Source organism: Ahaetulla prasina, chromosome 8 (genome assembly GCF_028640845.1).
Source record: "Ahaetulla prasina isolate Xishuangbanna chromosome 8, ASM2864084v1, whole genome shotgun sequence".
NCBI classification, from domain to species: Eukaryota; Metazoa; Chordata; class Lepidosauria; order Squamata; family Colubridae; genus Ahaetulla; species Ahaetulla prasina.
This window is the reverse complement of record NC_080546.1, coordinates 42,744,140-42,766,642: the sequence shown is the minus strand read 5'-3', so window position 1 is coordinate 42,766,642 and position 22,503 is coordinate 42,744,140. Positions and strand designations below refer to the sequence as shown.

Below are 22,503 nucleotides of genomic sequence, written 5' to 3'. Positions count from 1 at the left end.
AAAATCAAGCAAACAATGTCCTTTTCCTAAACATACATTCAGGTTTCAAACCTTTGGAAGTCTTTGGGGAGCTGGATTCCAAGGGATCTAATATAAACTGAAAGATCGTTTTTACACACAAACACAAACCATTAGACTTTCCAAATGCATCTTTTGAGCTTTATGTACAGTGAATTTTATATTCCTTTCCTAAAGAGCAAATAGTGCAGTGGTTAGAATGCAGTACTGCAGGCTACTTCTGCTTACTGCCGGCTGCCAGTTGGGCAGTTCAATTCTCACTGGCTCAAGATTGAGTCAGCCTTCCATCCTTCCAAGATTGTTAAAATGAGGACCCAGATTGCTGGGGATATGCTGACTCTGTTAACCGCTTAAAGAGGGCTATAAAGCACTGTAAAGCAGTACATAAGTCTAAGTGCTATTGCTATTATGATCTCTTTCTGTCTCTCTCCTCTCTCTCTCTCTCCCACCTATCTAAGTGGTCCACTCTATTACTTGTTCTATTACTAAGACCATTAAAAAACTCTTTTCTGAAAAAGCTGGTTATCTTGAGCTAATAGGAAAAAGTTGTATTCCTCTTAATTTATTTTAATGCACATGTATCGGTATGTTACTTTTTGCTTCTGCCTTTCCACAATATGAATTTGTGCTTCTGTCATGTGTTCCTGGTATATCTGTTGAAGTCGCTCCAATTCCCGTGTAACCATCTGCCAAAGTTCTAGGACATGTTCTTTTTCCTTAAAATTGAAAGATTGAAAAAGAATGTTAGAATTTTTCTTTCCAATTGTTTTTGAGTATCAAATGTCTGAAAAGAATTATTACTTCATATCTATTATATATCATCTTTAACATTTTACGATGAGATAAATATTTTTTTCCTATATAATTAATTTATATTATAAATAAAAGCACAATTACCTGAAATTATGAACATCTCTGTGCCTATTGATGACAAAGTAGCCTACAAATATTAGTGTGTTCTTCCTTTCTTGTTGTCATTTAAATATTCAAAATTTCTATTTAATATCAATTTATATCTATGTCTTGACATTAAAAATAAACATTAATATTAAAATCATAAACTAAAATTTTCAGCTATAACAAAAATGTGTCATAAATGAATGTGCCTAAACTGAAAGGCAATTTAGGACTATTGGAACCTAGACATAAAAGACAAAGCAAATATTTCTATTTTCTCACTTTATTTGCTAGTTGCAACTGTTCTTGAAGGTTTCTTATTAAGTTTTCATCCATAAATGTAGCATCCCTTGAAACAGAACCAGATGGCAGAACTTCCAACTGCTTTTCAATTGCTTCTTTTAACTCCTCATGCAATCTGTGTTACCATACAATAAGAGGTGGATCCGTTGTAAAACAGCAACAAAATTATATTTTTATAAAGAATGGTTCTTCTGTCAGACAGTTAACAACTGTAACTCCAGAAAATACATTTTAGTTATTCATGAAATAATAACCACATTATTTCAAGCAATCCCCAGTTCCAGGGTATCATTGCACAGCAAGGGTAAGACAAAATACACTATCATTTCAATCAGTAGTTTCTTGCTATATGACACAAACAATACAGAATTAGTATGATTTTTATGGTGTTACCTTTCATTTTCTTTGATGACTTGCTCAAGTTTTAGCCTCATTTCTTTCATCTGCATCTAAAAGCAAGAAAAACAATTAAACATTTCGTTTTGAAGATACGATAGAGCACATGCAATACATATTCAGTATGATACTAAGATGCTTGAATGTCAATTAAAAATGTTGCCTTTTCTATTTTATGAAACAAGATGTCTCAAATTAGAAAGATAAACACATTTTTGAATTATTAACAACAGTGCCAATATTATTTTATTAGCTATAATTCAGTGATTTTTTAAAAAAATAAACATCTTACCAATAATATTTGAATTATAAACATTATGGCTATTGTTTTTTTTAAATTTTAGCAAGCTATATTAGTGGTAAAAATAGCTTTAACTTTGTACCTGGCAGTATTTCAGTTGTTCATTCATTTCTCCAAGATGTTTATCGTATTCAGCAACTATAGGAGGTAATGAGCTAAAAGGGATATAAAATGAAGTCCACATATTAAGTGACAGAATGCAGTTGTGTCTCATCATTGACATAAAAAAATGAAACATTAGAAAAAATACTTAAAGACAAGTACAATAATCCCAAACACACATGTATGTATGAAAACATTTTTCAAACAATTGGTCTTTGCTTACTTATATGTTACATTTTTATCCTGCTTTTCTTCTAGAAGCTCAAAAGGCACGCACAATACTTCATACTCCATTTTTTGTTAGCAGTAACAATCCTGAGTGCCATCCAATGGATTTCCAAGGCTGAAGACAAATTTGAATCTGACTCTTTCTGATCCTAATCCAGCACACACATTTTAAAACCATTAGACAATTCCTGTAAGAATGGGATTTCCCCACTTAATTGTGGATTTTTTAAAGTACTAGATACTCCAAAACTTCCTGGGACATTCTGGTAAAAAAGTGAAACTGAAGTGAATTTCCTTAAAAGCTTAATTCTGAAGAAAGTTGTCTCTTGTCCTATCTGGATTCCCAAGAATATGAGCGGATGGTTTTTCTCTCTGCTCAGGTGGTGGGAACTTACATACCTCAGGCTGAACACTTTTACTTTGGGACACATCTATATCAGACACCCCAGAACTCAGCTATGTTGGGTAGAAAGCTAGAATCCCCAAAATAAATTTGACATACCTGTGTTGTAAATGTCATCCTACTACAGATTATCAATATTTTATTTTGCATAACTTGACTCATAAAATATCAAGGGATTACAAACAAGCAAACAAGAATAATTTCTTTTGAAGTTATGAATCAATAATGCTCTGATGTAAACAACCCAGGATGCTTAACAACTAGTTATTGTAAAAATTAGATATAACTGTAAACATAGGTGAAAATGTTTAAATTCCTTCTCCTTTTGCATCAGTTGAAAAGAGATTTTATATAAAATAATTCCTTCCCTTTCAGTTTGTCCAGATATGATTTTATGAAGTTTTTTATGTTAATATTTTTAAGACATGAAAGGAAGGAAAAGATCAAACTGTCAAGCTCTGATGTCATAAAAACTTTAGCTGCTAAGGCATGGAATGTTTGTGGAATCATATTCCAGATAAAAGAGTCGGGTTCTGCCAAGCATGATTAAATTATTGGCAAAATATTTAGAAGACACATGGAGAGTTTCTGATAAATTTGTTTGTGATTGACTTAAGAACCACTGAAATGAATAACTTAACTTTAAATTCCATAAATTTCAGCAGATCAACTCTCTGTATAATTACATCTGGATGCAATTCATGATTATTATTTTTTGCTTAATCACAAATCTAATTTCTCTATCCCGAATACAGTGTATTAGTTTAAATTATGTGTATACATAGTTTTACACACACACACACAAGATCAAAATAAAAAAAAATAATAGACACTTCACTTGTTCATTTTTGAAGAGCGTTTCCAGGCATCAATATATCTTTTTATAAAGTGTTTTGAAATTGTATTTTATATGTTATTTAGAATGCCGAATAAATAGCTTTACCTTTGGTCTATCAGTATGTGCTCTGTTATATCGTCATCTTCAAAGCCATTATTCTGGAAACAAACATTTTATTTTATTGAAGTTTATCTTTTGTCATAAAAATATTAAAAAACCTCTAAAATTTAACTCTATGGATCTTCATATTTAAATCAAAGTATTCCCAACGTATTCTCTTGTAGGGTGCATTGACCACCTAAAATTTTAATCAATCAATAAAAATAAAATTCCATATGGATTCAAATTGAATTCAAAGAGCATAAAGTTAGCTTTTCATATCTTATTCTATTTTCACATTTATACATTATTTCAATTCTTTGCTTATCTTCAGAAACTCAAAATAATGACTTTAATAGAATAGAGCGAAATATTTGCCAACCTTATAAGCAAGAATGCAACTTATTATTTACTTAGTATATCATTAAATGTTAAAGCTGAATGAAGGGTCATCAATTCCATTATGGGCATTTCTATTGTTTTTCTTTCAGTGGCAACCAGTATCTTGTTTTGCTTTTATTTTATTTGATATCAGCTACTCCTTTTGATTACTGATAAACTAGCAACTAAATTTCATTTCTGTTTTGTTTGGAGATGGATAAAAGAAAAGAAGAGCTTATAGGACTACTAGATCTGGACTTCAAAATCCAGATAATGACTAAAAGAAACAAGAAGATACAGAAAACTATAGTGCTAAAAGGATGCCACTTACAGAAACATTTATTGCCACATCAGGAGCAACAGAAGTGAAAAGTAGTGAAAAACTCACAATATGTTAAAATAAAATTGTCTATGTTAAAATAGACAATATGTTAAAATAGACATATAAATGTTTAAAACAAACAAAAGTACCATAATTTTCTTAAATTTGCACGTTTTAAAGAATTATCCTGAGATTTTGTCAGGTTCGCTCAAATCTTACAGGAATCAGGGATACTGATTTACAATATTCTGTTGAAAGTGCTGTTGATGTTATTAGTTACAGCCACCATCACAAGAAACAGTGCTTCAACAGTATATGTCAAAGGCTTGATTTTTAATAATGCTCAAAGCTCAATCAGCTGTCATGGGAGTGGCCAAATATAACTGCTTGGTAAAAATAAATAAATAAATGTATTCAGGCACATTACTTAAACAAGCTGTTTATAGAATGTTCTCTTTTTCAAAAATGAAAATATAAGCACTTTGTAATAGTGGGTAAGCAAACTTAACTAAATGAATTTAGGACCCTAAATATTTCAGGGTCCTTTATGTGATGTTTAGCATGGGTTAAACAGTACAACCAAAATAGAATCTAGAAATCATGAAACAAGGACATGAAAAAATGTACACCAATTTACAATACCGCCTCCATCAAATTACCAGTAATGCATATAAAGATAACCTCCAGCCAAAAATAAAAGTTGATGATCCCTGATATGTAGTACCTAAATTACGTAATACAATACAAATAAATTTTAATGAAATTTTATATGGAACTTACCTTGATATCTGTTGCCATTTTTGAATTATCAGAATTTCATATAAAGTTTCTAAGAAGCTGATTTGCTTTTCAGGAGCAGAAACACAAAATCTATGAAATAAAATAAATATAACTGGCAAACAGAGTTTATAATTGCTTTGAACTTTACTTCTAAATCTCAATCCTTAGGAAGAAATGCAAAACAGCCTGAACAGATTCCCAAAGCCTGCAACAAGGCTGTTAAACTTCAGAGCTGGGTAATCCTGATGTTATCGATGTCAACCATAAAAAAAAATCAATCTGAGATATTTGAAGTCTATTTCTTATTCAGTCTTAATGTCATGTTTTTCTCTTTACATGGAAAAATTAAGATCAAATACTAATGAGAAATAAGGGGGGGGAACGTAAGGGCAACGCTGGTGGCGGGGGAGACCCGCTGCGCTCGGCCGAAGTGCCGCTTCGGGGGGGCGAGGGCGGAGAAGGCGAGGCTCGCTCGCCTTTTGGCCCTGGCGCGCTCGGCTTCCGTAGGGCCTCCGGGCGACCGCTGGCCGCTTGCCAACCACTCAGCTCAGGTCCCGCATCCAACGCCGCTTCCTGGCCGGCCAGCGGGTGGACGGACGGTCGTTTGGGGAGACGCTGCGCTGGGGCCGCTCCGCTGCAGTGCGCATGTGCAGCCCCGGGACATCAGCCCGCCTTCCCGGAAGGCCGCCACTCCGCTTTTTTCCTTGTGCCGCTGCTCTGGAGCTCGCCTTCTTATAATTCTTACTATAATTAGGGATAGAGAGACTATCCCTAATTATAGTTGTGAGAAACGGAATAAGTTACCATTTGTCATTGGAAAATCTGACTCCGAAAACTCACTTCTGATGGCCAACATCTAAATCACCTACAAGATCCCACAGGTAGGATTATCTATGTACACAAGAAAGTTTGATATCCTACTTCACACTCTTTCTTAGCCCTTTCTAAGGCTTCAGAAAACCAAGGAAAAAGAATATGGAAAAAAATGATTTACAGTCAGTTGCTGGGACCTGATTATCTAAAATTCCCTTTTATAGCTATTAAAATTCTCTTTATGGCTTATGTACAAAAATGGAAAATTGTAAAGGTCCATATACATGTATGGAAAATATTAGGAAATACAAATAACACGTGTACATATATGTTTTAAAAAAACAAATACAAACCTGTCAAGGTTTGTTTTGGTTCCTCATATTACATTTACCCTGTAGTTTTCAAATACATTAAATATGTAACAGTGGTCCTTCAAAAAGTTCAAGTCAGATTTATCAAATGGTTTATGATAGAAATGAAACGAAACAGAGAGTTGTACTTTTTTCTTCCCACGATGATAGAGAACTCGAATTGTAAGCAATTATAAAATACACACACACACACATTCTCCATATTCATTGGAAGAAAATAAAATAAAACCAAGCAACGTAAAAATGCTTCACCATTATTGTATTTGATTAAATAGTCAAGCTAAGACATAGAAAACCATCACAAATTATACGGTAGAAGCACTCCAGTTCAAATTACCTTTTAACTATATTTTTAAAAAAATATCCAAAACAAAATAAAATTCTGTACTGTAACCAACTTACTTAGAAAACAGAAATGTCTAATTTTGTATATACAACAATATAACTTAATTAAATGATACATAGACATGCATGAACTTTAATTTGTAGATTTCTATAGGAGAATTTATAAGATAAATTGTTTACCCGATTGTTGTTTTTAAAAACATGCTTCTTTTTAAATTACGTTGCTTATTGCTTTTTTTGGGAAATAGCTTTGCTGGCTGGGGAATTCTGGGAGTCAGGCTTAAAGTTGCCAAGGTTAGAGACCCCTGCCTTAGATACTCTTCCCTCCCAAATGAATAAGGAATTAAAGTAATGTAATTTCAGTCTCATGTTTAAAGATAGGTAAAAATCAGGCCCCTTACCTGGAAGTAATCCCAGTTGAATTCCAGCAGGGAGAGTAGATGCAAGAGAACTGGGCTGGGACTCAATTCAGAAGGGCTAGTTTTGCATCGGCACCGTTTGCTCTAAAGGAAACTTACCCATGGTGAATGGGGTTACGCCTGGCAATAAGCTTTAAGTAGATAAGCACGCATTTAGGGGCGGTGAGGGGGGGAAGATGGTGTATTGTGTTGGCTGCAGAGGGCGTCACCTCTAGGTTAGAAAAGAGAAAAACTTCCCGAGCGGAAGGCGGACTGTTTAAAACCCATCGACGCGGGCACAAGGACGAAACCAACCAACAAATCTGGAAATAGCTGCGCGTTTCACTTTAAACAACGTCACCTCCCTCCCTTCCAATCATCGCCTTTCTCCCAGGAGAGCAGCACGCGCCGCTTAAATCGTTTGCCGGCGTGTTAACAACTAGGCTTGTAAAAAAACAAAAACGGGTGGGGAGATCGTTCACGGTGTTGTCAGGAGGAAAAAAAAAAACCACACACACAAAAACCCGCCAATCGAATTCTAGTTGAGCTTGCCAGAGAGCTCTTTGCCATTGGTTTAAAAATAGTCACATGCTTCGTGCCTTCCTTTTCCTATGCATGGAGACGCTGCTGGGTAAAAGTAACTGGGAGTGATGAGCGCATGTGCGGTCGCTCCCTTTGGGTAGTCTAGTTTTGGTTAGGGAGGTTTGGATTACCAGCAGGAGGGAGATCAGATTGCAATCTTCCGTTCCTAGCTTCGGGAATACGGGTGTTCCTAAACTCACGGGAGCTTTATAATATAATATAACATAATATAATATAATATAACATAATATAAATTTCTTTGAGTAGCTATAGCAGAGGTCTCCAACCTTGACAACTTTAAGACTTGTGGACTTTAATTCTTCCAAAGCTTTGCTGGCTGAGGAATTCTGGAAGTTGAAATCCACAAGTCTTAAAGTTGCCAAAGTTCTATCTATCTATCTATCTATCTATCTATCTATCTATCTATCTATCTGTCTGTCTGTCTGTCTGTCTGTCTGTCTGTCTGTCTGTATCCTGCTTCACCAGGGGGCTGGACTAGAAGACCTCCAAGGCTCCTTCCAACTCATTTATTCTAAAGCTATAAAAGCGCCACTCAATGCTGGCCGTGGGTGGATTTTCTTTTAGTATTTGTCTTTAGTTTTTGAAATATCCCCATTCCCATCCCCTCTCCTTGTGGAATTACTGGTTTTGAATAATTGGTTCAGCAAGTAGAAGCATAAGAGCACAAGAATAGAATAGAATAAAATAGAATAGAATAGAATAGAATTTATTGGCCAAGTGTGCCTACCCTTCCTGTCCTATTGTTTCCTTTCATTATATCCAATTAATATAGTTATTACATACTTATGCTTATATATTGTATAGTTATTTCATGCTTATGCTTATATATACTGTGTGACTAAATAAGTTAAAGCCATTGAAACCACACAAGCATTTAAAGGCAGAATGTCTGTTTCGTGCAAATAATTGGCAATCTGAAGGGGATGTTACATTGTATGCCTTCGTGTATGTATGTGTGAATATATGCACACAAACTTTTCGTCAGCGTTAACGATATCTTGGTAAGCATAGCCAATTAGAAATCTGGTCAATAAGATTAAGCCAAGTATGAGCAATTATCTGTCTATGGTTGCTAAAAAAAATATGACACTAGATTTTCTTGCTGTTTCGGATGAGGAATGGATGAAAACAGTAATACAAAGCTTAAAATTTAGATTTTTAAAAAAAAAGGAAAAATAGATTCTACTTCAGTTTTGCTTAGATGTGTGATGTGATTCAACAGGTTCTGATTTTAGACCACCAAATCTTAAGGACTATGCAGATGGTTTGGAAGGGGTTAGTAGCAAAGCTAGTGTTGATATTGAAGAAATTAATAAAACTGAAAATTACATTGATGTTATTGCAGGAATGTGACTATCCAGCTAAAGTTGTTTCTCTGACAATCTAAATCATGCAAAACACCAATTTTCAATAAGAATAAACAAAGTGATGTGACAATTGTTGAGGTTCATGCTACCTTGAAACAGCAACAAGCTATGATCTACTGCAATTGTTCTGATGAACCTGTTCTGAATAACAACAACAGTATACTTTATGTTCACATGATAGGCTTTATTATCACTATTTTTAAATTCAGATTAAAGATTCTATTTGTACCTTCCTAATTACTGGCAATGGAACACAGTAGTTCAGCGGCTAAGACGCTGAGCTTCTTGATTGAAAGGTCGGCAGTTCAGCGGTTTGAATCCCTACTGTCACGTAACGGGGTGAGTTTCCGTTACTTGTCCCAGCTTCTGCCAAACTAGCAGTTCGAAAGCAAGTAGAAAAATAGGGACCACCTTTGGTGGGAAGGTAACAGCATTCTGTGCGCCTTTGGTATTTAGTCATGCCAGCCACATGACCATGGAGATGTCTTCGGACAGGGCTGGCTCTTTGGCTTTGAAACGGAGATGAGCACCGCCCCCAAGAGTCGGGAACGACTAGCACATATGTGCAAGGAGAACCTGTACCTTTAATTACTGGCAAGTCAGATCAAATAAGGAGAAATTTGTTTCTCCGGCAAATTTGCTTCCTATCAAATTTAAACCAATCTTGTACTTTTGTTCAGATGATGTTCAGCATTAATATAGAAATGTAACAATGTGAAAAAAAAAGCTGATTTACATATTTATATGTTGTGATCACTGTGGACACCCTGTGGTGAAAACAGGTTGAAACAGGTACCAAAATTAGGAGAAAAATTCCTGGAAGACATTTTATTTGCATAGTATCAGTATGAACTTGCAAGTATCTAATGCTTTGCTGCTCCCATATATTTTTAGAGTGTGTGAACATTGGTAGAATATCCTATGATGAGTAGTTAAGCTGTACTCTACAGATGAGTAATAAGCAAATATAGATACTATGGTGTAGGTATAGGTATAATTTTAATTTGCATTAAGGTAATTGTTATTTTGATTTTAGATGGGCAGCACATTTCTTCTGTTTTTATGTTTTCAAGGCATAGCCCAAGATAATTAAGCATAAGAAGCTGTCATCAATTTTAGACAGAAATGTATATGCCATGTGTTGTTTGTTAATCTTGCTCTTCAAAAACTTGAGAAAATCATGGTGATGTTTTAAAAGCTATAAGATTGCTATACTTTATTAACTTATTTTTTCTGCTGCTAATATATTGAATATGTTTGGAAGTTTATGTATGTATGTATGTATGTATGTCTTGGCATATTCGGGTCTTTTCCCGTGTAAAGTTGAGAGTATCTTGGCGACGTTTCGATGAGGTCTCACTCATTATCTTCAGGCTGGTGCTTTTGGCTTCGTGCTTGTGCGAGCAAATGCCTATCAGTGAAATAGATCCTGAAACTAAAAATGGTAAATATATGGTTAATAATTCTATAATTGCCAATAATAATATAATATTTCAATTAAAAGACATTTCAATTTTTCTTGATATAAAATACTTAGATGGAGTTTAAAATTGAGCATACATGGAACAGCCTTCCGGTGGCCCATGATCCAATAATAATCAGTCTGAGTCCAGAAAATGCTGGAATACTGATGGAATTGAATGCCCCATTTTTCAATGATACTCCAGCTCCTCCTGGTGAACCAGGAAAACCATTCAATGGATTATGGGACTATGAGGGTAAGTAAACGTTATTGTATTAGGACTTAAAATCTTAAATATTCTGATAGCTGTTCTTGCCTAGAGGTTCATTCCCCCCTCCTCTTTTTATAAGTACATACTGTAGCAAAAGGCTGATGTGCGAAGTATTCCTATTTCAGTGCTTACAAGCTATTTTGTTTTCAGCATTTCTTTGCTACTGGATTAACATTTTTCACAGAGGCCAAACCCTGAATTTAACTTGAGAGAAACAATATGCATTTATTTTAAATATATAAATTCTATTGATGGTCCAAATGCTTTTGCCTATGAACAGTGTAAACTATAATAATGCCACAGTTTATGTCTTACACTTCTTTCTGAACATAGCCAGGTACCATAATCAAATACAAAGTGGCTGAGTAGTTCTAGCAAGAAGACTTAATATTTTTGGTGACTCAATTTTCAGAGTTTTCATAAACATTTGTCAGGGTTAGAGTTAATGTTTGTATTTAGCACTCATATGATGAAATTCTGCTGTTTGCATAGTATGTCTACACTTCTTTCTGTTTTTAAGCAAACCATTCTGCTATTTGAAGCCTGTCATCTTTCATACTAGATAAATGAATTTGCAAAAATACTTGATCAAAATAAGTTTTATGTTATTAATGAGACCTCCAACTGCTCAGCATGTTGCTGGTTTCTTTAGTTTACTGATTTTCAAAGTGATGTCAAAAGTTTTAAACATGATTTTGATAAATCTAGTATCTTAAATATTTGCATATTCATATGCAAATCTGCAAATATCAGGCTGTTAGAAGTTTAATGTAAGTTAATTTTCTCTTGTTGTAAGTCATATATTACTACTTACACAGGCTTTTCTGATCTTACTAAGATAACCATTACCCTCTTGAAGTAAGTTTCATAAATTAGCCTATTATCTGTCTTCATTATCACTCCCCTTACTTCATTATGACTGTTCAAATTAATTAGTTTTTGAAATGTTTTGCCTGAACAAAAATATTACTGTGAAATGAAACTGATGTGTTTAATTGGCTGTTTGATTTTTCCATTTGATGTTTCTCTAATGCCACTGAAATTGAATTGTTTTATCCTGAACATAAGTTTTTTTGCTTTACACCATTGTTTTACAAAAAAGAAATATATTAAAAGAATATGCAACCAGTTCAGCATGCACTTGTAAATTTTTTTAAAAATGCTTATTAGTTGAAGACAAAACTTAGCTGGTAGTGCATTTTATGAGTTCTAAACTAGAGTGCGTTGAGACATTCATTTCCAGAACAACTTCAATAAGGATTTAAAAGTTAACAGCGTATGAGTGCCAAGTGGGAGTTTGCATGAAGAAGTTGCACATTGTGAAAGAAATACCTCGTGGAAGTCATTTGGATAGACCTGTCCTTAATTTTTCACCCTAATTGCATTAAAATGCAGTATTATGATTTCCAAGTAGTTATTTTCATACATGTATTTAGTATTTTCATACATTAGTATTTAGTCCAGTAAATCTGAACTTCTGTCGTAGTTTTGTAAAAATTTGTCATAGTTTTAAAACAATGATGTAATAAAGCATTTCCAATGCCTCTGATAGAAATTTATACAGTTAGCTTAGATTCTGAATAATGCTAGTAGGCTTCTGAAAAAGATTTTGTAATCTTTTACATCTTTTTGTATGTTTGTGCATGTGTGCGCCTTTGAGTCAATGTCTTGGAGAATTCCTGAACTAATCTCTGCAAAATTTTGAAAGTGTTTGCTATTGCCTTCTCTCCTAGGACTGAGAGAGGGTCACTGGCATAATTTAAGCCAGTTGGGTTCATGCCTAAGGCAGGACTAGAAATCTGACTCTCCCAGTTTTTAACTACTACACCAGACTACCTCTCACCTTTGCATCATTAGGGTAGGTAAAATAAGACTGCAGTTATGGATGTTGTATTTAATGTTCTTTGTGGCTATATGAAATATAGAAGGTAAAATAAACAATTGTTATGTGGTTTTAGTCGTAGAAGCCTTCTTCTTGAATTACCAAACCGAGCAGTACCTAGAAGTAGAGCTCTGCCCGTAAGTAGATAACTTCAAATAATTTTTGGAATGTTCTATAGCAGTGGTTCTTTAACCTGTGATCCGTGGACACCCTGGGAGGCCATGATGTCATCACAGGGGGTCCATGAAGGCTTGAAGAAATGTTATAATATAATGTTATGATCTTGAGTTAAGTCTTGGTGGTCCATGGCCACCTTCAAGCATCTTGACTCCTGGCAATTGCCTGGGCAAGTTACTGCAGTTTTCTTGGGAAGATTTTGGAAGTAGTTTGTCCTTGCATCCTTCCTCAAGCTGAGAGAATGACTCCATGCCTAAGGCGGACTAGAACTTCTCATCTGCAAGCTTCTAGTCCATCTCCTGGTTTTGAGACTGGTACTTTAACCACTATAACAAACTGGCTTACATTCTTGAAATTAAATTTAATTATGTTTTAATGTCCATAGTCCATTTAAGGCTGGCTGGGTTTGGGTTTTTCCTTCCTGTTTTGTCTTTCGTAGGTTGGTGATGGGGAGGGCTATCTGGGCAAATGAGGGAATGAATTGGTAATAAAAGTTCGCAAATGCCAGGAAGCTTTGTAGTTGCTTCCTGGTGTGGGAGGACTGTAGCACTGCCTGCATCTTTTTGGGGTCCTTCTCTATAGCCTTGTGGGAAATGAAATAGCCCAGATAGACAATTTTACTCTGGTGGAATTTGCATCTTGGCAGCTTGGCATATAATTTGGCTGCTCAAAGTTTCTTGAGCACACCTCTGACTAGTTTTATGTGTTCTGTCTCAGTATAGATCAAAATGTCATTCAGGTAAACTAACACTCCCTTGTACAGGTGTTCATGCAGCATTTCGTTTATTAGCTGCATGAACACAGCAGTCCAAAAGGGAGGACTCAGAATTTGAAACATCCTAAGGAGGCAATTGAAAGCCATGTGTGAACATGATGGAAAATAGGGAGGGGGGAATGATAGTTAATAAAGACAAGAGCAGCCTGAATCCAGCATCCTAAGGCCAGGCATCCTAAGAACCAGCATCCTAAGGCCAGGCACCCTGAGAAAATAAAGTGAATTACCCCCAAGTATCTTAGCATTCTTAAAAACACTTTGGTGAGCTTTGATTTCCTGGAAATGGACTGGTCATGGAGGGAGGAATAGGCTATGGGAGAACCTTTCTGTATCTTTTGAACATGAGAATTTCAGAGCTAGCCTGACTTTACTGCAGCCAACACCTTTAGTTAAAGAATCATTTTTTTTAACCAAATGGAGTTAAGGGTCTTTCTTTCCCAAGGGATCACATTGGGGAAGATCTGACATTAGATTTATGCAGCTGAAGAGGATCTAGTACTAGGAATTGCTTTCTAGGTTTTAACGTATCACTCTTGGTACTATGTACCTGTTTGGAATTATTCTGTACTTTTTGAACAGTCATGGGAAATACTTTGTGGTGGTGTTTCATAGCAAATAGAGAGCATAAAAATAAATGAACCCGCAACCTACTTTTACAATGACCAACTCGAAATGCCATTCCTATCCATGTTTTATAAAGTAACTGCTGCTTTTTACAGCTTGAATAAAAGAAGAGCAATGTTATTAGGGCAATGAAAAATAGGATATTAAAAGACTGCAGATAATAATGCAATGCAGCATTCTATAGTGATTAGAATGCATCTAAGAGGACAAGAATCTTTATTAGTTTGGGCTTCCTGTAATTGAAACATAAAATAGAAATATGCTAATTCTTTTTGGTTTCTATGATTATCAGTTTTTTCCAAAGATAGGTTTATTCTTTTTGAGGTATGCCCAGAAAGCAAAAACAACAGCAACAATAAAACAGTGGTAAACTAAATACAATTCTGATAATCTGTTTCAAACTAGTTTATCGGGATTTCATATTTTGAGGAAATCTGTACCCCATCAGACAATTGTGTTATCATACAGGCTACTCACAGTAATAGCAAAATGATTCAAAATGATTTTATGCCATATGCAAATAGAACAAAGTGACATAGGGTTTAAGACTACTACATTTTTACTACCATATCTAGAAATGAAGTACATAAACTAGACCATGTTATTTCAAGAATAACATGATGTGTTATGTTAGATAATAATAGAGATGTATTCAGGTTGATTATTTAGACAAAAAGAGTATAGAAGTATTTTGCCGTTGTTTTTTTTCTGAGATCTTTAAAGAAAAGTTCCTAGTTTAACAATTGATCCTAGACACCCTAGTACACAGGTGTCAAACTCACGGCATCAGGTGACATATCGTGAGATTTTTTCCCTTCGCAGAGCTGGAGTGGGCGTGGCCTATGCATGACGCAACTGACCCATGGGACACCAGATTGACACCCCTGCCTAGTAGTATTCTAGTAGTATTCTATTCAGGTACAGGTAGTCCTTGACTTACAACAATTTGTTTAGTGACCATTCAAAGTTACAATGGCACTTAAAAATGTGACTGATGACCATTGTTCACAGTTACGACCCTTGCAGCATCCCATCATGTGATCAAAATTCACGTGCTTGGCAACTGGTTGATATTTATGACCATTGCAGTGTCCCGAGGTCATGTGATCCCTTTCGTGACTTTCTGACAAGCAAAGGGGAAGCCAAATTCATTTAACAACTAGGTTACTAACTTATCAACTGCAGTGATTCACTTAACAACTATAGCAAGAAAGGTCATAAAATGGGACAAAATTCACTTAACAAATGTCTCACTTAACAACAGAAATTTTGGGCTCGTACGTGGAGGACTACCTGTATTAATAGGACCTAACTCAGCTTAGCTTCTGAACCAACTGAGTTCAGAAATGGCTAATATGCAACTGTGTCTGTGTCTGTGTATATCTCTATCTCAAGATACGTATACATAATGGCTGTACATTGCAGGAAAATTTATTAAAAGTAATCCTGTATCTTTAATATTTTCATATTCATTTATTAGCTGATGGCTGCTATTTTGCATGTTGACAGCATTGTCTTCATGTAACAACTATTAAGCAGACACTGGGTGGAGATGCAAAGCAAATATTTTTCTGTTATCTTTATATTATATTTTTATAGGCATGGCCAACATCTTGTATTGTTCCTTTGTGGCAGACGGAATATCTGCAAAGTAAGTGAACCATTTGAGTGAATCTCCCTCTAAATATGTGACTGAGAAGATGGTAAATCGGTTGTTTTAATTTTTTTTTTTTACTTTAACACAGAAAGAACTGCCTTTAAAATTTGAAGTTTCAAGAGCAACTACCAAATGGAGGGGCCATGCTCATTTGCCTTGGAATTTTTTTCCTCCCAACACTGACAGATTTAATGCATTTGCAATTCATGGATCAGATGTGAACAGAACATATGAAGCTCTCTATCCTATTCCTCAAAATGAAGTTCACAATAACCATAAACCTGATTTGTAAGTATATCTGTGATGCCATTTTTTATATTATGATTATTGAAAGGCTAGTATAGGGAAGAAAATTTTAGTGCCCTATATCCTAAGAGTAAAGTTTTATAACTTTATTATATTTATATTCCACTTTTCATACAAGATCTCAGATGGCATGCATAATACATCTATTTTCTCCACAAACCATGAGAAGAGTTGGATTCAAAGAGCAGATAGGGTCCAAAGTCATTCATTGTTTTATCTAAGACAGGGTTTGAGCTTCGTTCAGGCTGTCTATCAAACCGTAACCCTCAAACCACTATAGGTTTGAGAATAAATTTACTAAGAAAATCTAGATTAATTTTGGAATTGTTTCCATTTGTTTAGAATCTACCAATAGCCCATTTATTATTGAACATAATAATAAAACATCTGTCCCTTAAACCACCAATAGCAAAAACTACTTAAAAGTCGATTCTCCTGTTTCATATAATTTACAGTATAAATATTGTCTAGCATATTTCAAATATATTTCAATTATATTTTTGAAGCTTTATGTAATGCAATAAATAGATATTCACATATTTCTTGTCTTTTATGTCCTTCACCTTCACTATTTTGCATCCTTTCTGGGGCCTGGAATTCAGTAATATGCTGTATTCCGTGCACTTTGATATATCCTGAATGCCGATTGGTGGTTATCTAATTTTTATCCCATCTCCAAACCCCTAATTAGTATCATATAGACAGCTTCAGTTTTTTATGAAAATAAATTAATTTTTTAGAAAACATTAGGCTAGCAATTTTTTCACAGTTCAGAAACCTCCACAGAATAAGCATTCAGGTATGTGCTGAATGGGGCATTATTTTGCATAGAGACTATCTTTGGAATGAACTGCTGGTACTGCTTGCCTATCCAATCCTGTGCACATATATTTAAATTAAGGTTTACCTTAATTTGGCATAGTGGTCTATCTGAAAGTTTTACATATTTACAGAGAATACTGTATGTTTCCTAGTAAAAATAGAAAGATATAAAACAGTGCTTTTCAACCTTAGCAATGTTATATTGTGGATTTCAAAACTCAGAATTTGGGAGTCAGCCTCCCTGACTGGAAAATTCTGGGAATTGGAATCCACACATCTTAATGTTGCTAAGGCCAAAAAAACACTAGTATAAAATGTGATCTTTAAAGCAGTTTGATAATATTTATATAGAAACAGCTGACAAAGATGTGAACTTTGTTTCTTGAGTAAATGAGTTATCCTAGCATTCTAATGTAGTACAGAATTTTAATTATTATTCTTTGTAGCAATTCAATAGGAGGAGAAAGGATGAGCATAGTTGTTAAATCTTTGCTTGCTTTTCTCTTGCAGCCATCGTCTGGAATATTTTAAAAATTTCAGTTTCAAACAATTAATGGGAGAAGATTGGAAACAGATTGAATCAGACTTGTGGGAATCATGTGTGAGATGAAAAATAAAAGAATATCATAAAGATTTGGCTGAGCAAACTTGTGGGCAGATCTTTCTTTTTTGGCCTGCAGGTGGGCTTTCTTTTGAAGAAAAAGGTAATTTATCAAATTAGAATTGTTAGAAAAGAATTTGGAAAATATAACTATTGCAAGATTATTGTATGGAAAAAAAATGGAAATAAAATGAAAAACATTCAGAGGAAATTTGACTTATAAAATTAACTGAATGTACAGAAATGATGAAGCTGACCTGTCTGATGAGAAAGAGAAAAAGAGAATAATCTTTTTGGAAACCTTATATGAACATTTTGCTGAAAGAAAAAAATTTAAATGAATGATTTCAGAATTTGAAAGGAACAAAGTGGATGATAAAAATATTAATATGATAATTACTTGATAGAAATGCAGATGGATAATTGTATGTTCTCTTATTTCATTTCCTGAAATTTTCTCTTTTCCTTACTATCTTGTTTTGTTTGTTCTGCATACTTCTTACTTTTGCTATATTGAAATATGTGTGGTATATGTGTGCATATGCATGCATGGGCACTCAATACAGCTACTTTACTTCTTTTAAGCGTTTATAAAGATGACAAATTAAGCCACTATAGAAGACAGAGGTGAATCACTTTAGTTACTACATAAAAATGAAGCAGGAGCATTAACCTCCAGTTCTAATGCAGATTAAGATAGATTATTGGACACAGTTGGATACTGTTCTTTTACAGTACTAGAAAGTCTCTAGTGGATTAAATCAAAGCGTCTTGGCATCAGGGAAAATTCATAGATATGGTTATAAAATATAAACTGTATGTCTGTATATCTTTATAATAAAATAATTATCAGTACCTGGAATCATGTAAAAGTTTTGCTTCCTTTCATCTCTGCATTTTGTTATTTCAATAAAGTCATAACAGTTTATAATCTATTAATAGAGTTTTTATTTATGGTGTGGAAATAGATGCCAGTTGAATTTAGTAGACTTAGTCACAATGCCTGCCTTTAACATTTATATGAAAGTGGCCAAGTTTATTTTTCTTTCTTTCTACAATTTATAGGCCACTTAGCTTCCAATAACTCTGGGCATCTTACAATTATAACATTCAAAAAAAGAAGAAGACAAAAGACATAAAAGAGACATGAACAGCCTGAAGGCTAACATATGAACCAAAACAAACCCATCTGGTAGGTGCTTAACCTTCACCCTGCCTCAAAGCCAGGGAAAATAACTAGGTCTTTAATAGTTTCCTCAGTGTCATCAGGGTAAGAACCATCTGGATCTCATGACGGAATAGCTTTCCAAAGAAGGCACGCTTCCTGTATTATGCATTAGACACTTCTTGGTTAATGGGACCTACTCTATCCAACCTCATTAGATGGGCAGAAGCCACTAGAGATAGGTCTTCCCTCAAATAATGCATTGCGGTTTAATCAGAATCGGATTTATTTAAGTTTGGCTTAATGTTGCCATGGTTCTGCCTTAGTCTGTTATACAAATCCAAATTTAGTTAAATTATGACTTTGTGCAGACTGAATTATCAACATAAAATGAGGTTGGAGTACTGAAATTGCTATTGGTTTTCTTGACTAACATCATTTTTAAAGCTATAAAATAAGAGTATGGAGCCTAAGGGCTTGCAAGTATTGTGGGATTTCAGCTCCCAATAACTCCATTCACTGTAGATAGCTAGGCCTGTCCATACCTATGCATTTCAAACATATACATGCTTGCTCTGGTTTGTATGTAGCAGGTATGTCCCCCAGCTGCTTTCTCCTTGTTTTGTTGTTTTAAAATGCAGGAATTGTTAAAGAAAAAATAAGGAAAGCAAACAAGGAAACACTGTTTCTAATGAATGAATAAATCTATGCAGAAAACTACATTAAAGTCTTAATGTTGTTTTCTGTTTGTGTTTGGAATTAATTTCTCGATACCAGCTCAGTAACTCTATTTTTATCAACCTTGTGGAGTAAACGAGATAGGAATCACAACCACTTGAATTGTTTCTATTTTACTGTAAAGCTACATTGACATAATTTTGCAGATATGAAAGTACAATTCCATCACTCCTTATCCTTTACAGCCCAAGTATTTATTTATTTATTTATTTATTTATTTTATTCGTCATAACAATATAACAATATATATATATATACAAGCATTGCATAAAGGGTTATATAATATATGAACGTATATACGAGGAGAAACGAGGTACTAAAAACATATATATACATAGGGGAAGAAACAGTAGGACAGGAACGGTAGGCACGTATGTGCTCTTATGCACGCCCCTTAGAGTCCTCTTAGGAAAGTGGTGAGGTCAACCGTGGACAGTTTTTGAATAAAGCCTTTGGGGTTATGAGAAGAAACTACAGAGTCAGGTAATGCATTCCAAGTATATACAATTCTGTTACAGAAATCGTGTTTTCTGCAATCTAAACTGGAGCAGTTGACATTGAGTTTAAATCTATTGGTAGCTCTTGTGATATTGTTATTGAAACTAAAAAAGTCATTGACAGGAAGGACATTACAACGGATGATTTTATATGCTAAACCCAGATCTTGTCAAGGCAAAGTTCCAAGTTTTCTAGACCCAAGATATCAAGTCTGGTGGAATAAGGTATTTTATTAGTTTCGGAGGAGTGGAGAATTCTTCTCGTAAAATACCTTTGGACACGCTCAACTGTGTTGATGTCAGATATATGGTATGGGTTCCAGACAGGAGAGCAGTAATCAAGAATTGGCCTAACAAATGTTTTATATGCTCTGGTCAGTAGCGTGGTGTTTTTTGAAAAGAAGCTACGTAAAATTAAGTTAACAACTCTTAGAGCCTTCTTAGCTATATAGTTGCAGTGGGCTTTGGAACTTAAATCGTTAGATATAAAAACTCCAAGGTCTTTGACAGGGTGGGGTCATCTGAGGCAATGTCCATCAAGCATGTACTTTGTGATTGGGTTCTTTCTTCCAATATGCAAGACTGAGCATTTACTGGTTGAGATTTGTAGTTGCCAAATTTTAGACCAAGCAGTTAGATGATCAAGGTCCTTTTGAATTGTGGATGTATTATCAGTGGTATTGAAAAGTTTGACATCATCAGCAAAGAGAACACAGTTACTTGAGATATGATTACAAAGATCATTTATGTATATTATAAAGAGAGTAGGTCCAAGAACGCTGCCTTGAGGAACACCACTCTTGACAGGAACAGGATTTGATAGAGCATTACCAATTTTAACTATTTGTTGTTAACTATTTTTAACCAATTAAAATTAACCAATTTTAACTATTTGTTTGACAGAAAAGCAGATATCCAGTTGTGTAAGGGTCCTGAAATGCCATAGGATTTTAATTTTAGGAGAAGTTTATCATGTACTACTGAGTCAAAAGCTTTACAGAAGTCTATGTATATTGCATCTATTGATTTACCTAGATCAAGATTTGTAGTCCATAGGTTTTTACAGTGGAGAAGCTGTAAATTGCAAGATAATTTTTTCCTGAAGCCAAATTGTTTATTTGAGAGAAGGTTGTGTATTTCTAAGTGTAAGGTAATGGATTGGTTGATGATGGATTCCATAACCTTGCAGGCGACACAACATAGGGAGATTGGTCTGTAATTATCAACTAAGCTGGGGTCGCCTTTTTTGAAAACTGGAATGACTGTGGCTAGTGACCAGAGACTGGGAAGGGAACTGGTAGTAAAAGCTATATTAAAGATTATACTTAGGGGTTCTGCTAGATTACTAGAGAGTTTTTTTAAAAAATAAGCACAAAGTCCATCAGGTCCAATGGATAGAGATGGCTTCAATTTACTTAGAGCTTTACCAACATTTTCTTCTGTAAAATCAACATTAGTTAAGTTGTCATGCTCATTGCTTATACAATTAGGAAATGTGGGATGAGTGCCATCACTGTTGACAAAAACTGATGCAAAGAATTTGTTAAAGAGGTTTGCTCTAGTTACTTCATCATTGTATACATTGCCATCAGAGTCTTTTAGTGGTGGCATGCATCTAGAGTTTTTAAGCTTGTTGTTGACAAAATTATAGAAGGCACGACTGGAATTAGTGCGCAGAAGATCCTCTTCTTGCTTGGTGTGGTAATTTGTGCATTCAGTTTTTATTTGGTTACATATAGATCTGTATCGATTTTTAAAATTAGCTACATAGCCCTTTTTGTTTCTTTTCCAGAGGGATCTTTTTTTAGATTGAAGCTTTTTTATTGATATGGGTAGTTTGCTTTTCCTGATCTTGGTGGTAGTTTGTGGTACGTATAGTTCGATGACTCTGTTGATTTCGATTAGGAAAACTCTATAGTGGTCTTCAGCAGTTATACAGGTTGAGAACAGATTTTGCCAGTCCAGAAATGAAAGATCATTGTTTATAAGGTCATAATTGGCTTTTTTGAAGTTGTAGATGGGAATGCTATTGATATGATGATTTAAGTGACAACATATATTAAGATGGAAGTCAATCATGCAATGATCACTGTTGGAAAAGGGTTCTCTTATTTGTAGTCCATAAATGGTATTGTTGTTGTTGCAGAAGATGAGGTCAAGGCAGTTGTTTAGTCTTGTACTGTTAGTTACAAGTTGTTCAAGACCTAGGTTTGTAACAGCGTTGTATATTGTAGTGTGGATTGGATCAGTTGTACTTTCGTTTGTTATCCAGTTGATGAGAGGTAAATTTAGGTCACCCAGGAAGATGAGTGGATATGGGCAAGAGGCAGCCCACGTTAGTAATGAGGTTAAAATATTAGCATGAGTAATATCGTAGTCGGGGGCTCTGTAGCATAGAATGAATCGAAGTGCGGTATTAGATGATAGGTCGCATACAATAGTTTCAGGAAGAGAAAGTTTGTGTGCAACTTGAATGTTTTTTAGATTCAGTGACTTTTTATAGAAAATAGCCACTCCACCACCTCTTCGGTTTTCACGATCTGAACGGTGAACTTGATATT

The 22,503-nt window shown here is 34.8% G+C and overlaps 2 protein-coding genes across 7 annotated transcripts in view; one reads left to right on the top strand and one right to left on the bottom strand.

Annotated features, from left to right (window-relative positions):
- Nucleotides 1-7,470, bottom strand: part of SCLT1 (sodium channel and clathrin linker 1) — a 49,157-nt gene extending 41,687 nt beyond the window's left edge. The window contains exons 1-7 of one of the 3 annotated variants that reach the window (XM_058192048.1): nt 6,999-7,470; nt 5,069-5,158; nt 3,592-3,644; nt 1,998-2,070; nt 1,612-1,667; nt 1,198-1,333; nt 612-734 (exon numbers count right to left, since the gene is read on the bottom strand). In XM_058192048.1, coding sequence (XP_058048031.1) covers nt 612-734; nt 1,198-1,333; nt 1,612-1,667; nt 1,998-2,070; nt 3,592-3,644; nt 5,069-5,086 — 459 coding nt within the window. In that variant the 5' untranslated portion in view covers nt 5,087-5,158; nt 6,999-7,470. The remainder of the gene's footprint in view (nt 1-611; nt 735-1,197; nt 1,334-1,611; nt 1,668-1,997; nt 2,071-3,591; nt 3,645-5,068; nt 5,159-6,998) is intronic. The other 2 variants (XM_058192049.1, XM_058192051.1) reach the window with 2 other exon arrangements.
- On the top strand, nt 5,351-18,463 carry C8H4orf33 (chromosome 8 C4orf33 homolog). 4 transcript variants are annotated; one of them, XM_058192052.1, is made up of 7 exons: nt 8,426-8,599; nt 9,175-9,304; nt 10,503-10,683; nt 12,657-12,717; nt 15,756-15,807; nt 15,902-16,101; nt 17,452-18,463. In XM_058192052.1, exons 2-7 carry the CDS (start codon nt 9,212-9,214, stop codon nt 17,549-17,551), a joined length of 687 nt encoding a protein of 228 aa, XP_058048035.1. In that variant the 5' UTR covers nt 8,426-8,599; nt 9,175-9,211; the 3' UTR covers nt 17,552-18,463. The 4 variants fall into 4 exon arrangements, with proteins under 4 accessions (XP_058048037.1, XP_058048035.1, XP_058048038.1 ...); XM_058192054.1 differs by lacking the exons at nt 8,426-8,599; nt 9,175-9,304 and adding an exon at nt 5,351-5,949; XM_058192055.1 differs by lacking the exon at nt 9,175-9,304.
- The last annotated feature ends 4,040 nt before the right edge of the window (nt 18,464-22,503 follow it).

Excerpts from the sequence above, each read along its gene's own strand:
- C8H4orf33 (XM_058192052.1), top strand. The coding sequence starts at position 9,212 with ATGGAACACAGTAGTTCAGCGGCTAAGACGCTGAGCTTCTTGATTGAA. Across the intron at positions 9,305-10,502 it reads CCCTACTGTCACGTAACGGG|ATGGAGTTTAAAATTGAGCA; the intron begins GTGAGTTTCCGT and ends TAAAATACTTAG. Across the intron at positions 16,102-17,451 it reads AATAACCATAAACCTGATTT|CCATCGTCTGGAATATTTTA; the intron begins GTAAGTATATCT and ends TTTCTCTTGCAG.